Consider the following 16850-nt stretch of genomic DNA (forward strand, 5'->3'; position numbering starts at 1 on the left):
TCCAGGTGCAAAGTCATTGCCAAGTGGACTGGGAATGTTATTAAATTTTGAAATATGATTTACATAATGCTGATGTGTTTTATAAGCATATACTCTTTGTAGGGAAGTACTGTCTTGTTATGCTATTATGCCTCAAAAATAAAAGACAACTTGGTTTGTTTTTCTTCCCAGTATTACTTTACTGTCCTTTTTGGCCACGAAGGTCAGAAGCCACTGGAGCTGCGCTGTGAGGAGGAGCAGGATGGTAAAGAGTGGATGGAGGCCATTCACCAAGCCAGGTATGGGAGCCGCTGGATTGTCTGGGTTTTGCATTGAGGTTTCACCATCAGTGTTAGTTTTGGGCAAACTTGCAATTCCAAGTTGGATTTCCCCTTAGTACCTCCTCCTCAGTCATGTGTGAGACGATTCTTTATGCTTTCTGTGGTTATATTCTAGCTGAAGATTAAAGGTAATAGATACAGCAATAGTAATGATGATTACTGAACACAGGGTTTGTGCCTATGTGCCAGGCCCTGTTACAAGTGCCTCTCAATTAAGGAATCTGTTAAATGCTCGGATTCCTTATCCTCTCAACAATTTGTGAGAGGCACGTCATGGTTAACCCCTCTTTTACAGATAAGGAAACCAAGACCTGGAAAGTTAGTTTGCTTGCCTGAGGCCTCACAGCTAGTGAGTGGCAGAGCTGGGATACAGACCCAGCCGAGTCTCCCCTTGGAAACCCTGCCCCGTGCAGCCTGATTATCAAGAAAGGCAACACCAGCTGCCATCTGGGGAGATGGAAGAGTGTGCTTTTGCTTCCTCCTAAGAAATACCAGAAAGGTAGACATGAGCACACTTGGCCTCAAACGGGAGTGAGAAATCCACAAGAGACACACAGGCAGACCTCTCTCTTTTATTTTTCATATTCAGTTCCAAAGTCCTGTCCATTTTTGCTTTGAATGGCTCTTGTGCTCCCTGCTTTTTTCCTGTCCCCACCGTGACTCCCTGCTTGAAGTTTCAGGGCGAAACTCAGTCTGGGACACATGACTTTCTTTGCCGGACATGACCCCCTCCTTCACCTATAAGTCCACTCATGTCTGTGTCTGTATCTGCCACCCACTCCCGGACCCTTTCTCCACAAGCCAGCGCTCACTGGCCCCCTTCTACAAATGACCGCAGTGTTTGCTTTATTATATGTGGAATATTTAACGACTTAGTACAATGTGGGTTATTTTTCACATATTTCACACGTGTGATTTCTGTTTCCTGAGCTGGACTGTAGACAGCATGAGAGGAGGACGATGGCAACACATTTGTTTCTGAATGGAGCACAGTGCTGATTATGTAGTAGGTCACCAGGAAATATTTTGACATTGATTATAAAGAATTTAAGGTGCTGTCCTGAGTGAGTGTAGGCTGTCCTTTGAACCCTGAAGGCTTTTTCCCCCGTCCTCCCCTCTGCTCCCTTCCCTTTCCCTCCTCTCATCCCCTTCCCCTCTTCTTTCTTCAGCTGCTGTATGTTGACTACTTGCCCTGTGGCAGGCAGCATGCTAAGAGCTCTACATACTCATCTCAAAAAAAAAAAGTCTTCCCAACTACCAGTAGGGTATTATGAACTCTGTTTTACAGATGAGAAGACAAAGGTTCATGATGATTAAGCATATTGGCCAAGGTGTAAAAAGCTGGTTAAACGGAAGAGGGAAGGGCTGGGACTCGAACTCAGGTCTCTTTGACTCCACAACCTTTAACCAATGTTCTATATTGTATTACTCTTCGTTATTGTCTCTTTTTCTCTTCCTGTAATTCAAAGATTAAAGTGGATTAATGTCAGGTCAGGGTTGAGAGTAGATGTTATTTGCAAAAGATTTCAGTTCCTTTTCTTTTCTCCCCTCCAAAATATTTCTCTGAAATGTGCATGGTTGGTGACCAAATGCTGCTCTCCGAGGGGGACCCTGAGGCAGCCTGCTAACATCAGGATCCAGGCACACTGTTCAGCTGTCTTCACTCTCAGGGTCTCTGTCTGACGGTTTTGCTCCAGACTGAAGGCTAATGCAGACTGACTCGCTGTAGAAAGAAAGCCAGGTTTTCAAAGGTGAAAGAAGTATCAAGTTGGCAAGGTAGAACCCTTGGGTCATTTCCAGACACAGTCTTTGTGACCACTTCTGTTCCTTTCTACCTGGGAGTTAAAATGAAGTAAATAATTTAAAACACGTGTATTTGCCCATTTTTTTTTTTTCTTTCCAGAAAAACCAAGTACCATTAGCAGCCTAAATTCCTTTGTAGTTGCCAAGCAAACATTGTGGTGAACCAAATAGAGTATGAATTACTTTAAAATGGTAAAATTTCAAGTAAGAGGTTTTTTTGGTATACCAAGAAAACTTTGTCATATATATGGAAGTAGGTCAGTAGCTATTTGATATTGACTGCTGTATGATCAATCCAGGGCTTACATGATTTTGTCAGGAAGCATAGATTTTAGAAACCACTTAAGTGGTTTGGTTAATCCAAGTTTTTCTTCTCTTTTAGATGTGAAGATTTGGTTACTAATTCATCATTTTTTTTTGGTGTTCTGACTTTTGGTCTATTAGATTTGCTTTTCCTTTGATTTGAGGTCCAGGACTCCATTGTTTGATGACTTCTTTTAATTTGACTGTTTTACACCTGTTCTTGTATTTGACTTTTTGTATTGAGATGCTTCTTAAATTTTTGCTTTCTAAATCATAGAAGGTAATAACTTTTTCATTTACATTTCATTAAGTCAAGTTTTTGGTGTAAACTTGGGTCTGTGAAATTCATCCTGACTTTGTTTGTAAATGAGCAGAGCCAGAAAGTTAATGAGGCTGATTCAGAGAAAGAATTTGTCAGCCCTTTTTGCTTGAAATTGTGCTAATTAAACAACTGGTTGCTAACTAAACATTTCACCTTTAGAGGACAGCCTGATGGCATTATTTTGGTATTACTGCCTTTTTAATAGCAGATGCTCAATAATTATGGTTTTATTGATCCCTCTTTTTAAGTATGAGCTTTTGATGAACTGATGAGTATTTTAGTCTGAGACTAGTTCTTTTCTGAGCTATAGATCCTTCTGTAGGTACTACACAGAAACAGGGACTGCTCAGAATCCTTCTCTTGATCACTGCTCCTCTTTCCCTGGGGTGTTTATCAGTGCTGGCCTGGGCGTTCTATCTTTGGGGTGTCATGAGAATCACATTTTTGAGGCTGGCTTTTGTACCTCCGAGCTGCATCGACTTGATTTGCTTTCAGAGGATCTTTAGGTCGTTTCCTGGTATGTTCAGTTGTTTGTTTTCTTCCTTAGATCTGGCCCAGGAAGATATCTTTTTGGAAATTGATATTCTCATTTTGAAGCTTTAACCTTGTCCAGGAAGCTTGTTTTACAGTTTTGCTCAAAGTTGGTTGCTATTACATTTCTAGAAATTGGCACATTTAAAATATCATTTCATTATGTATTACTGGCTTTGGTTCACAGGAAGGTGATAATGTTGTAGGAATGGGGAGGCCCCCCTACAGGGCCCCAAGAGCAGGCTGTTGTCTAACACTTGGAAAAGAATTGTCAGAGGAGACACATGTCCTGACAAAACAAGAGATTTTACTGGGAAGGGCACCCAGGTGGAAAGCAGTAGGGTAAGGGAACCCAGGAGAACTGCTCTGCCGCGTGGCTTGCAATGTCAGGTTTTATGGTGATGGGATTAGTTTCCGGGTGGTCTTTGGCCAATCATTCTAATTCAGAGTCTTTCCTGGTGGCGCACGCATCGCTCAGCCAAGATGGATGCTAGTGAGAGGGATTCTGGGAAGTGGATGGACACGCAGTGTCTCCTTTCGACTTTTCCCGAACTCTTCCGGTTGGTGGTGGCTTATTAGTTCCGTATTCCTTATCAGGATCTCCTGTCGTGAAACAACTCATGCAAATGGTTACTATGGTGCCTGGCCAGGGTGGGCCGTTTCAATCAATGTGCTTCCCCTAACAATAGCAAGGCTTAGTCTTGTTTTTGTTGAGATGAGGTGAAGCCAGAGTATTTTAATAGTAATGAAGTCTGTACTTGTTCTAGAAATGGTTTGCCATTTAGATATGGAGCTTTGGACATTTCCAGTAACTTGATATTTCTTTGTTCTCTTGGCCATATCTGTCCACCGTGGTTGATTCGGTTGTAGGCATTGTTGTGGTTGTTGTTCAGTCTCTCAGTTGTATCTGACTCTTTGCAAGCCCATGGACTGCCACACGCCAGGCTTCCCTGTCCTTCACCAGCTCCTGGACCTTGCTCAGACTCATGTCCGTTGAGTCAGTGATGCCATCCAACCAACTCATCCTCTGCTGTCCCCTTCTCCTCCTGCCCTCAATCTTTCCCAGCATCAGGGTCTTTTCTAATGAGTCAACTCTTCACATCAGGTAGCCAAAGTATTGGAGTTTCAGCTTCAACATCAGTCCTTCCAATGAATATTCAGGATTGATTTCCTTTAGGATTGACTGCTTTGATCTCCTTACAGTCCCAGGGACTCTCAAGAGTCTTCTCCAACACCACAGTTCAAAAGCATCAATTCTTCAGCACTCAGTCTTCTTTATGGTAGCCATTATGACAATTAAAAGCATTGATCCAGTTGATTGTGGGTCTTTAAGGGCTCATTGGCTGACATGATAATGTCCACAGCTCTTTTCCCTCTGAGTTTCATCTGCTGGAGCCCTGAGCAAATGGAACCTCGGAAGTTAGAAGGTAGTCATGTCTTGGAAGAGGATCCAGTTGAACCAGAGGTACCAAGGCTTTTCTCATTCTGATCTAAGCATAAGACCTGAAGGACCTGGTTGATGGCAGTTAGGTAGGTGGAAAGTATTTCAGAGTTGTAGAGGGTAGACTTCAAAGGATCTTGTGCCAGCCTGGAAATGGACAGTGTCGGACCAGGGTGGCATCCCTAGCTTGGATGGTGTCACTCCCTGAGAGGGCATATGATGACTGCGAGGAGGACTATGGGGCAGGATGACAAGTGCTGGCCAGGAAGGGCTTCTGCAGGGAACTGTGGTGTATGAATGCCTGGAAGGGGGAGTAGGGAACCGGGCAATACTGGTGGGTCTCCTTGCCCACTGGTATGTCAGGTATGGGAGAATGAGCATCAGGGGCTCCTAGAGAAGTCAGGTGTGTCCTGAGGGGAGAGCTGGCTCTGGGTTTCTACCGGGTCTGAGGTCAGGGGAGGGCTTGTGAAACATCAGAGCCATGGAAAACGTGGTGCCTGATGTTGCACACCATGGGGTGTGTGTGGCTTTGCTCACCTGCAGAGCTCTTGCTTATGCTCTCAGTGTTTGAGACGGTCCTGCTATCTTTTGCCCGCTTTGCCTCCAACTTCTCCAGCTAAAACTCAACACCTTCGGTGCTCTTTCCTCCCTTTTGTGTGTGCCTGTGGCAGGTGGCTCTTAGGTTTTCCTTCATGGGGAAGGTATTTGCAAGAGAAAAAGGAACTGGGCATGTGACTCGGTCCCATAAAGCTCACATTGGGTTTTGTTTGGCTAGGGCTTGCCACAGCCCTTTCCTTCACCCTGAAGTCAGTTGTGAACTTGATGAGTGGAGAAACTTAATCCTCCAGTTAAGGTTTTCAGTTAAACCTTGTCTTCTTGTCCACTAAAGAAAGCTGTAATCCAGCTTCTTGGGTCTGTGCCTGAGGCAGCCTCCTTCATATTCTCTATCTCTTCACCTCTCCCTCTAAAACACACATACACACACACACACACACCCATGGTAATTGCACCAAACACCTAATGCCTGTAACCTCGTTCTTTTTACCTGGCTAGAGGCTTACTTTGGAGCAAAGTGTATAATACAAAATCTGTCCAACACTGAAGGCCACTGTATGTATCCTGTCATCCCCATAAAATTAGCACTTTGTAGATTGAGCATGGGAAAGTCCTTCACAAGTCAGAAGCGTGATTACACAGAAAAGCTGAAAATGTTTTATGTATTACAGCAAAGCCCCAAGACTAGGAAATCAGAAACGTATGGTAATGTTATACAGCCTACAGCAATCCCAAGGGCATATTTTGTAGTCTTCTTGTAACAGTAAGACTGCCACTGTTAAAAAGCTGAAGATGTGGATTTTGTGTGTTTGAGATTTTGTCTTTCTTTACCAAGAAGGTCTGTCAGACCTTTGCCTCCACATCTGCCACAATGAAAGAGACTTCAGCACTTTTCCCCTTAGAGTTTGAAGAGTGCAACACAAAAGAAAAGGAGTAGTGTTTGTGGACTGAAAGATTTGCTTGGTTGGATAGTAGAAATTGTTTTCTGTGGAGAAAAATTGGGCTTGGATTGTCTTATTTGCAGCCCTTTGTTAATCCTCTTACCCGTCAGTTATCTTTCCTGTTCCTCACAGAGTGTTTGCCTCAGATGCTTGTCTTGTCTCCTTCCTTAAGCGTCAGCTGACACCGCAGCGCGACCTTGAGTCTCCACTCACAGAGCGGGTCCTCATGTGCACGTGGGCTCACCCCCTGCAGGGGGCCGCCTCCAGAGAACCTCTCTGGTTCAAGGAAGATCTCTACCATTGGCTTCTTCCCTCTGATTTTCTTGCTGGATAATTGATTCATTTCTCTCTTACAGTTCCAATGGCTTTTCCTGAGCCTCCTCTCTCCCTTTATCCTGCTCAACATGACTTTTCTCTTGTGTTCTTTGGTTTTTCTTAAATATTTGTCTCCCACCTAAAAACCAGAAACCCTTTGCCTTGGCCCTAAATCCTCCTCTAGCTGCTGACCACTCTTGAAAGTGCAGCCAGGTTTTTTGGAGAAATGATTTGTTTGTTCTTTCTTTGTACACACTCCTGCTCTTTCCAGCCTCTGGGGGTGAGTTTCTGTCTCTCCCCCATTGAAGCTGTGTCACCTGGGTCAACATGACTTTCCAGAGCTTTACCCTCCTTATGTAACTTCAACTTGCCATTTTGTATTTGGTACTTATTTTTGAATTACACAAATAATGCCTATAAATTCAAGTTCTTCAAAAAGAAAATGAAAATTTAAACAATGCACAAGTACAGAGGGTAAAAAGTTCTAGTTTCCACTCATATCCTTCCCCTCTCCCCCAACATTCCCCAAGCCTACTTATTTCCTCAGAGGTACTTACTGGTCACAATTTGTTCTGTTTTTTACCCCCCCTTCGTATTTGCACGTGTGTGTATAGATAGACTGATACTCAGTAAGCCCAAAACTAAACTCAGTTTTCTGCAAGAGGTCTCCCTTCCAAATGTGTATCATTCTGATCTGTCCTCCACATGATTACCAGAATACCCTTTCTGAAGAAAACATCTGATCTTCTAGAAGAATTCCAGGGTGCCCTTGAGTAATTTTAGTTATTAAAGTCAATTTCCTTATAATATAAAAATTTAAACAGATACAAGGGTCGGGAGAATAGTATGATGGTCCCCCATGCTGCTTTTAAGGAAAAAAAAAATTCATTCATTCAACTGATGTTTATTCCCTCCCTAGCAAGTTCTGGGATGCAGTGAGCCAGTCAAGCAAGGACCCTCTGAGCTAACCTTTGTGAGCTTCTCATGCCATCCCACACCACACCACCGCCACCTCCCATGTCCTGAGCTCAGGAATTCTGATGTGCTGGGGTGTCCCTCCAGCCTGAGTAACTCCAGCTCGTCTTTCAGGCTCAGCTCTCAGTCATCTGCACCATCTTCCTGGATCCTCTTTCTCCAGCTCAGGGAAGTGCTGACCATTCCCTTCTTTGAGCCCCTACTGTAACCTCTTATTTATCTCTGAGCCTCTATGAGATTATTGCATTGATTTGTTTCTCTGCTTCTCCCTGTCAGCTTGAATTCCTTCAACACAAATGTGTCCTGCTCATCTCTTATCCCTGCTCTTGGCACAGGGCCAAGTTGCTTTTCAGAAATGTGGGTACCAGTTTAATCTCCCTCTGCTAGGGCATGAGAAAGCTGGAATCATTTTTTAAAATCTTTATTATATTGATGGGTAGAGAATGGTATCTTGTGTAATGAGTATTTCCGTGATTATTGGTGAGACTATTTTTTGCTATTGTTAATATTTGTCTCTACTACCTATATGAATTACTATCTCATATCCATTCTCCATTTTTCCAATTGGTGTTTTTCTTATCAGTTTGTTTGTGAGCTCTTTGTGTGACAGATATTTTCTATTTTTCATATTTGTTATAAGCCCATGTCATTTTTTATCTTGTACTTAAATCTATGGCATTTTTGACATAAAATTTTTTGATTTATCATGCAGTGAAAATACTGGTTTTGGGGAGAAGTCATTCCATTGCTTTTTACAAAGTATTATTATTTTAAAAATTGAGATGTAATTCACATACCATAAAAATGTACCATTTTAAAGATTGTGATTTCGTGATTTCTGGTATATTCACAAAATTATGCAACCATCACCACTACCTAGTTCCAGAACATTTTCAACACTCAAGAAAAAAACCCCATCAATTAGCAGTTACTCCCTATTCCCTGATTTCCCTAGCCCTAGCCAACCACTGATCTACTTGCTGTCTCTATGGATTTGTGAATTCTGGACATTTCATGTAAATGTATTTGTCTCTGTCCCTGGTGGCTCAGACGGTAAAGCATCTGCCTGCAATGCGGGAGACCTGGGTTCGATTCCTGGGCCAGGAAGATCCCCTGGAGAAGGAAATGGCAATCCACTCCAGTACTCTTGCCTGGAGAATTCCATGGACGGAGGAGCTTGATAGGCTACAGTCCATGGGGTCGCAAAGAGTCGGACACGACTGAGTGACTTCACTTTCACTTCACTTTCTTTCACTTAACATAATGTTATCAAGGTTCATTCATGCTGTAGCATAATCAGCCCTCCACCCTTTTTATGGCTGAATACTATTCCATTGTGTGACTATACCGCTTTTTGTTCATTCATTAATTGGTGGACATTTGGGTTGTTTTCTCTTTTTGCTGTTCTGAGCAGTGCCACTGTGAATATTTGTGTACTAGATTTTGTGTGGATTTATGTTTTCAGTTCTCAGATGGCACTAGTGGTAAAGAACCCAGCTGCCAACACAGGAGATATGAGAGACACGGGTTTGACACGCATTCAATCCCTGGGTTGGGAAGATTCCCTGGAGGAGGGCATGCTAACCCATTCCAGTATTCTTGCCTGGAGAATCCCATGGACAGAGGAGCCTGGAGGGCTACAGTTTATAGGGTCACAAAGTGTTGGACATGACTGAGCAACTTAGCACAAGGCAAGAATTATTGGCTCGTGTAGCATCTGTATGTTTAGCTTTTCAGGGAACTGCCAGACTGTTCCCCCGTGGATACACTACTTTCCATTCCCACTAGCAGTGTATGAGGGTTCCAGTTTCTCCACAGTCCCACCAACACCTGTTTCCATTGCTATTTTGTTCAGAGTCCTCATAGTAGAAATTAAACATGAAAATTTATAAACACCTTTAATTCATTTGTGTTTAATGAATATAGTTAGATATATACTTTGGCTCAAGAATTTTTGGTGATCATAAAGAGAATTCTACCAATACTTACTTATGCATATTTGTAAAGAAAGAAAAGTCTCAGTGTTAGGAAAGGGTCATCAGTATCAATTGTGATATAAAACATGTTCCTCACTTTTTAAATATAGTACTATACTATAAAATGTATTTAGTTTTAGAAGCATTCCTTAACATTTCTTTCTGTCAAAGTAATAACTTTACCATTATTGGCTTTCTGTTATACTTCCTTATAACAATGTTTTGCTCATTTTTTATATTTAATTGTGCTTTAGAAAAGATTAGTGACAACTTTTCACATGTCCCAAAATTAATCAGATGTTGTAAGTAATGAACTACAACTGTGAACTGAAAAGAAAGCAGTGTTTAAAAGAGGGAGCTTTTAGTTCAGTCGCTCAGTCCTGTCCGACTCTTTGCGAGACCATGGACTGCAGCACACCAGGCTTCCCTGTCCATTACCAACTCCCGGAGCTTACTCAAACTCATGTCCACTGAGTCAGTGATGCCATCCAACCACCTCATCCTCTGTCATCCCCTTCTCCTCCTGCCTTCAATCTTTCCCAGCATCAGGGTCTTCTCTAGTGAGTCAGTTCTTTGCATTAGGTGGCCAAAATATTGGAATTTCAGCTTCAGCATCAGTCCCTTCCAGTGAATATTCAGGACTGGTCTCCTTTAGGATGGACTGGTTGGATCTCCTTGCAGTCCAAGGGACTCTCAAGAGTCTTCTTCAATACCACAGTTCTAAAGCATCAGTTCTTCGGCACTCAGCTTTCTTTATAGTCCAACTCTGACATCCTTAGTCCTTAAATTTTATTTCTTTTTTTGATCTCTCCTAACAGAGATGCTTGAGTTTCCACTTATTGTAAAGGGGACAGTGTAGGAAAGAAGAGCCTGTTTGTAGAAAAAAAGAGATTAGTGGGAATAAATTAGTGTTAGAACTTCTAACACTGATGTGATACCTGGAAAATATTGATAAGCCAGTGGAGTGGACCTATTGATGTAAGAGCATTTGAGAGCCAGAAAAATGGAGGGTAGCAATGTTAAGGTGGCTATAATGATGCCTGAAGGCCTGGTCTTGCTTAGATAAGGGTGCTGCTGCCTGTGCTCAAACATTGTTTAGCTGGAACCACAATGCTGTCATCCTGAACTGGATTTCTCCAGTTTCCAAAGACTCCACGATGCCTCTGAATGCTGATTCCAAAGTTTTCTCAATAAAATTTAGCATAACCCTGGAGCTAGTGGGACTGTTTCTTCAGTTACCCATTATACAGCATTTTAGTTTGGGTTTTACTATAGTTCTCTCCCTTTCTCTGATATGCTAGATATATATGCTAATTATAATTATAATTGTCTAGCGTATTAGACACATCTCTCTCTCTCATTAGCAAATATATCTTCAATCAAAATAGCTAGGATAAAGGACTTCCCTGGTGGTCCAGGGGCTGAGACTCTGCGCTCCCAGTGCAGGGGGCCAAGGTTCAATCCCTGGTCAGGAAACTAGATCCCATGTGCCTCAACTTAAAGACCCTGCATGCCACAACTAAGACCTGGAGCAGCTGAAGGAACAAAAAAAGACAGGGCAGAATAACTAGGATAAGGTTCTGGCCCAAGTAAAATTCCTTCCTGATAATTTTAAGGCCTGTGATTTTATACTGTGCCTTATCTCTGAACTCTTCAGGATTCTACTGGAATATTTCTTCTCTCTTGCATGGAGTAGTGGTTTTGATTATAAATATTACCCAAGAATATTTTATTCCCATATATATTTCTCAGACTTGCCATCTGTTGGTACTCAACAGCTTAGTTTGGTTTTCATCATGTTCATTTATATGGCTTAATTTTATTATTTCCTTTGGCAACGAGGAACCATTTTTTCTCAAGGAATCTTAAACTGAATAACAAAAACTAATATGTGAATAAATTGCAAAACAGAAGTAATGAATAGTTTAGACTGAAACACTTAAGCCTGAGCATTATCTAGTAACCAGAAAATTTAATCAGACAAAACATGTATTGATAATATAGTAGAATAGAAATAACAGTGCTCTGAAAACTCTTACACTAGAGGGAAGCCATGCATGTGTCTTCACTGATTTGACCCAGTCTGTAGTACATTTTTTATTTTACTAGTGGGATACATAAAAAAAAACTATGATTTTTAAGGTGGGACAATATCCCCATAAAAGTAAACTAGGGAGACCCAATGAAATACTTCAAATGACTTGAAAATTATGAGAAAAGAAAATTATTTTGTAAAAAGAATAAACTGTGCAAAACAAATCATATTAAGTGACGTTTTTTTCATTTGACAATGATTTCATTTGAATGACTGTTTTGTGCCAGGTCCCATGCTACATGATCGTCTAGATGATCATCTAGCATGGACTAGTCTTTAACACTTTTCCTGGATTATTGTGGAAATTCCACTGGTTTCCTTTTCTTCTTTATACTCCATCCCTCAGCTCTGTCCTTTCATATCACAGCATCCAGTGTGATCCTGTAAAGAAGTCAGATCTTGCCATGCCTCTGATTAAAGTTCTGCATCTCATACAGGGTGAAAACCGAGACTTTAGATTGGTCCCTAGAACCCTACATGCATTAAAATCCTGTCCCCTCTTCTGCCTCTCATGTATGCCCCCTGGTAAACCGGCCACTTTGCCATTCCCATACAGGCCAGACCCACTCCCACCACAGGGCTTTTGCACTTGCTGTTTCCTCTACCTGGCAGGCTCCCCCTGAGCTGGCCACAAGGCTCTCTTCTCAGATCATTCATTACTCCAGTGCTGGCTTCTCAGTAAAAAGCCTCTCTCATACCCTGGTTAAAATGGTAACCCCGTCTCCCCCATTTCCTTTCCTACTCCTCTATTTTTCTCCTTTAAGGTAATGATCACCAGTAGCATACTGCTTGGGCTTCCCAGGTGCCTTAGTGATAAAGAATCCACCTGCCAATGCAGGAGACATGGATTTGATCCCTGGGTTGTGAACATCCCCTGGAGAAGGACGAAACATTAACAGCACACTATAGATTTTTCTTATATTAATGTCTTTTGCTGTGTTGTTGTTGTTCAGTTGCTAAGTTGTGCCTGACTCTTTGCGACCCCATGGACTGCAGCACACCAGGCTCCCCTGTCCTTCACTGTCTCATGGAATTTGCTCAGATTTATGTCCACTGAGTCAGTGATGCTATCTAACCATCTCTTCCTCTGCCACTCCCTCCTCCTTTTTCCTTCAGTTTTTCCCAGCATCAGGATCTTTTCCAGGGAGTTGGCTCCTTGCGTCAGGTGGCCAAAGTATTAGAGCTTCAGCTTCAGCATCAGTCCTTCCAATGACTATTCAGGGTGGAGTTCCTTTAAGACTGACTAATTTGATCTCCTTGCAGTCCAAGGGACTCTCAAGAATCTTCTCCAAGACCACAATTTCAAGGCATCAATTCTTTGGTGCTCAACCTTCTTTATGCTGCAACTCTCATATCCATACATGACTATTGGAAGGACCATAGCATTGACCATATGGACCATTGTCAGCAAAGTGATATCTCTGCTTTTTAATATGCTGTCTAGGTTTGTCATTACTTTCTTTCCAAGGATCAAGCATCTTTTAATTTCATGGCTGCAGTCACCATCCACAATGATTTTTGAGCCACAGAAAATAAAATCTGTTACTGCTTCTGCTTTTCCCCTTCTATTTGCCATAAAGTGATGGACTGGATGCCATGATCTTAGGTTTTTGAATGTTGAGTTTTAAGCCAGCTTTTTCACTCTCCTCTTTCACTCTCATCAAGAGGCTTCTTAGTTCCTCTTTGCTTTTTTACATGATGTACTCTGCATATAAGTTAAATAAGCAGGGTGAAAATATCCAGCTTTGATGCAGTCCTTTCCCAATTTTGAACCAGTCATTGTTCCATGTCCAGTTCTAACTGTTGCTTCTTGACCCATATACAGGTTTCTCAGGAGACAGATAAGGTGGTATGGTATTCCCACCTCTTTAAGAATTTTCCACAGTTTGTTGTGATCCATACTGTCAAAGGCTTTAACATAGTCGATGAAGCAGCAGTAGATGTTTTTCTGGAATTTCTTTGCTTATCCAGAGAATGTTGACAATTTGATCTCTGGTTCCTCTGTCTTTTCTAAATCCAGCTTGTCCATGTGGAAGTTCTAGGTTCACATACTGCTGAAGCCTAGCTTGAAGAATTTTGAGAAAAACCTTACTGGCATGGGCACAATTATATGGCAGTTTGAACATTCTTTGGCATTTCCCTTCTTTGGGATTGGAATGAAAACTGACTCTTTCTAGTCCTGTGGCCAGTGCTGAGTTTTCCAAATTTGCTGACGTGTTGAGTGTAGCACTTTCACAGCATCATTGTTTAGGATTTGGAATAGCTCAGCTGGAATTCCATCACCTCCAATAGCTTTGTTTATAATGATGCTTCCTAAGACCTACCTGACTTCACACTCCAGGATGTCTGGCTCTAGGTAAGTGACCACATTATCATGGTTATCTGAGTCATTAAGACCTTTTTTTTTTGCTCTGTACTACAGTGTAAACTTCACAAGAGTACAGGTTTTTTTGTTTTTTTTTTCTGCTTTGTTTACTCCTGTCTCCAGTGCTTTGAACAGTTTCTGGATACATACCGGTCAATAAACATTGGATGAAAAAATGAATTTGAAGTCATAGGGACACATTAAGAAGGAAATAAACATTACATAATCCTGTCTCACAGAGTAAATATCTGTCATTAGGATTGGTGTATGTGGGGTTTCCACTTAAAATTATAGAGGTGCTGGAAAAATACAGAAAAGCACAAAAGAAGTTAATTAAAAATTACCCATAATTTTACTAGTGAAAGAACACCGCTTTTTGTATTTGGAGTGCCTATCATTCCCTCTTGGTCACCCCTCCTTCCCAACCCTTATATCTGTGATATACATAATTTTCTCTCTCTGCAATTGAACTTATGTGCATGCACAAAACATGTTTATTTTTGTCTCCTGGAGTTTTTGTTATTGTTGTTGTTCACTTATTAGTAAGTCTTGGATATGTCTTCATTATGTTACTGTTCTTTTAAAATATGATTGTAAATGGCATGTATCATTCCACTGTGTAGATCTACTATTGCTTGTTTAATCACTTCCATATTATATACATGTACATTTAGATTGTTTGCACTTTCTTATAGTCATTAAAATAATTAATGAATGCACATCTTGTTTCTTGTACATCTTTGTGCAAACTTCTGTTTATTTTCCTTGGGTTAGATTATTAGAAGTGTAATTACGATGACCAAGGATGTGTATGACCTTTTTAGTGTATCTTGATACATACTGTGACATAGTTCACTCCAGTATTGTAGCCGTTTTAACATATCTTTGCTGGCGCTGAGTAGCATTGTTTGCTGAAACTCTTGATACATTTGATAAACAATTTTTGAAAAGTGAAAGTTGTGCAGTCATGTCTGACTCTTTGTGACCCTGTGGACTATATAATCCATGGAATTCTCCAGGCTAGGTAGCCTTTCCATTCTCCAAGGGATCTTCCCAATCCAGGGATCAAACCCAGGTATGCCTCATTGCAGGCAGATTCTTTACCAGCTGAGCCCCAAGGGAAGCCCTTGTGAAGGAAACAATTTTTACTTATATGATTAAGTAGTAGCACCTTTTTTCTGTATTTATTATTCATACATATATTATTTTCTATAAAGTCCTTTTATCTATTTCTTGACTCAATAATTTTAAGCAATATTATTGGCTGCCTGTTATAAAGATGAAGACTTTAAGACTCTTACAAATCTCTTACCTCTCCTTCCTCTGTCCCCTCTGTTTGTGTTACTCACAATGGTTGACTTTATATCTTAAAATCATATCATTAAGCCTCTGTTAATTTACCAACTTTGGACAGTGTGTATTGACTCTCTGCTATGCAAGGTACATAATTTGAGACATTTAATATGTTTTTATTGTTCTTTTCTCTCTTCTAACCCTGAGGTTTTATTACTTTCACTATTATTTATTCTCTGTTTATAAACTTTTTTAAACATTTACCTTCTGTTCTATAAATTTAATTAAACCACTGTTGGTTCTGAAAATTAAAAAACAGTGAGGGTCATTTGCATCATGGTTATACAAATGTTACGTACCAACTATCAAGGCTGGTGTTCAATTCTCTATTGTGATCTAACTCCCTAGGTTACTGAGGAGGAACGCATCTGCTTGATACTCACTTTCTTTAGCTAACCTACGGTTTCTCTTTGGAAGATTTCATAATTTTTCTCTATCCTTAGAGCTCTGATATTTTACCAGGGTGTGAGAGGTTATGACATTTTTTAAATTTGTTCTCTCTGGCATTTGGATTAGCCTTTCTATTTGAACTGTACCGTGTTCAGTTCAAGGAAGGTTTCTTGAATTTCTTGATTATTTTCTCCCCATCACAGTCTCTGTGTTTTTTTTTTCCTTCTGAAACTCCCATAAGATAGTTTTTAGACTTCTTGGATCTGTACTCCAGGCTGCTCAAATTTTCTTTCCTATTTTTAATCTCTTTGTATTTTTGTTCAGTGTTCTTTATCTCTGCCACCACCCAGCTTAGAGTTTAGCCATGTCTGGTTTATTGGTTAGCACATTCATTGACCTGAAAATTTTCAATAATTGTTTTTGTTTCCAAGAACTCTTCCTTTTATCTGATCACTTCTTTTCCAGCCGCTTTTTATTTTATGGCTTTACTATCCTTCCATATCTCTCTGAAGATAATAAATCTCTGTAGCCTGATTAGCCGTGTTTCCCTAGTATCTCTTCTGTTTGTTCATTTGAGGCTTTACTTATTAACTCTTGCCGCTTGACAGTTTACTCCCCAATGCTTAAAACAATAAACTTCTTGGTGAAAATGAAAAAAAAAAAAAAAACAAGAATAATTACAATAAATGCATCATTTACAAAAAACAAAACAAAACAAAAAAAACACAATAAACAACTTACGGTCCCCAGCAGTGTCTGTGGCCTGGGAATCTAGGTCTGGTTTTGCTGGATGCGTCTGCCCTGAGGACGCAAGGCAGCAATCCTGGTGTCAGCCAGGTCTGCAGTCACACCTGCAGGTTCAAAAGGTACTCACTCACATGATTGTTGGCTGGATTCACTTCCTTGCCAGTTGTTGGACGGAAGCCTCAGTTTCTCATCAGCTGTTGGCTGAGGCCTCTCTCAGTTTCTGTCTGTGTGGGCCTCTCCATGTAGCAGCTCACGACATGGCAGTGGCCAGCACAAACCGGCAAGATAAGAGAAGGCCAATAATAAGATGGAATCCAGAGTCTCATTGTACACTGATCTTGGAAGTGCCGTCCCATCACTTTTGCTGTGATCTGTTCCATCACTAGGGGTCATCTTGCGTGCCGCCTACTACTTTTCT

The 16850-nt window shown here is 41.0% G+C and overlaps 1 protein-coding gene across 9 annotated transcripts in view; it reads left to right on the forward strand.

Moving 5' to 3' along the window:
* RASGRF2 (Ras protein specific guanine nucleotide releasing factor 2) overlaps window positions 1–16850 on the forward strand; it is a 260807-nt gene that overhangs the window by 75783 nt on the left and 168174 nt on the right. For all 9 annotated transcript variants that reach the window (XR_008707844.1, XM_055562907.1, XM_055562886.1 and 6 more), the window contains exon 2: window positions 172–278. Coding sequence is in view for 8 of the 9 variants with exons in the window: in XM_055562907.1 (XP_055418882.1) it covers window positions 172–278 (107 nt within the window). In the remaining variant the exon portion in view is untranslated. The remainder of the gene's footprint in view (window positions 1–171; window positions 279–16850) is intronic.

Source organism: Bubalus kerabau, chromosome 1 (assembly GCF_029407905.1).
Source record: "Bubalus kerabau isolate K-KA32 ecotype Philippines breed swamp buffalo chromosome 1, PCC_UOA_SB_1v2, whole genome shotgun sequence".
Classification (NCBI taxonomy): Eukaryota; Metazoa; Chordata; class Mammalia; order Artiodactyla; family Bovidae; genus Bubalus; species Bubalus kerabau.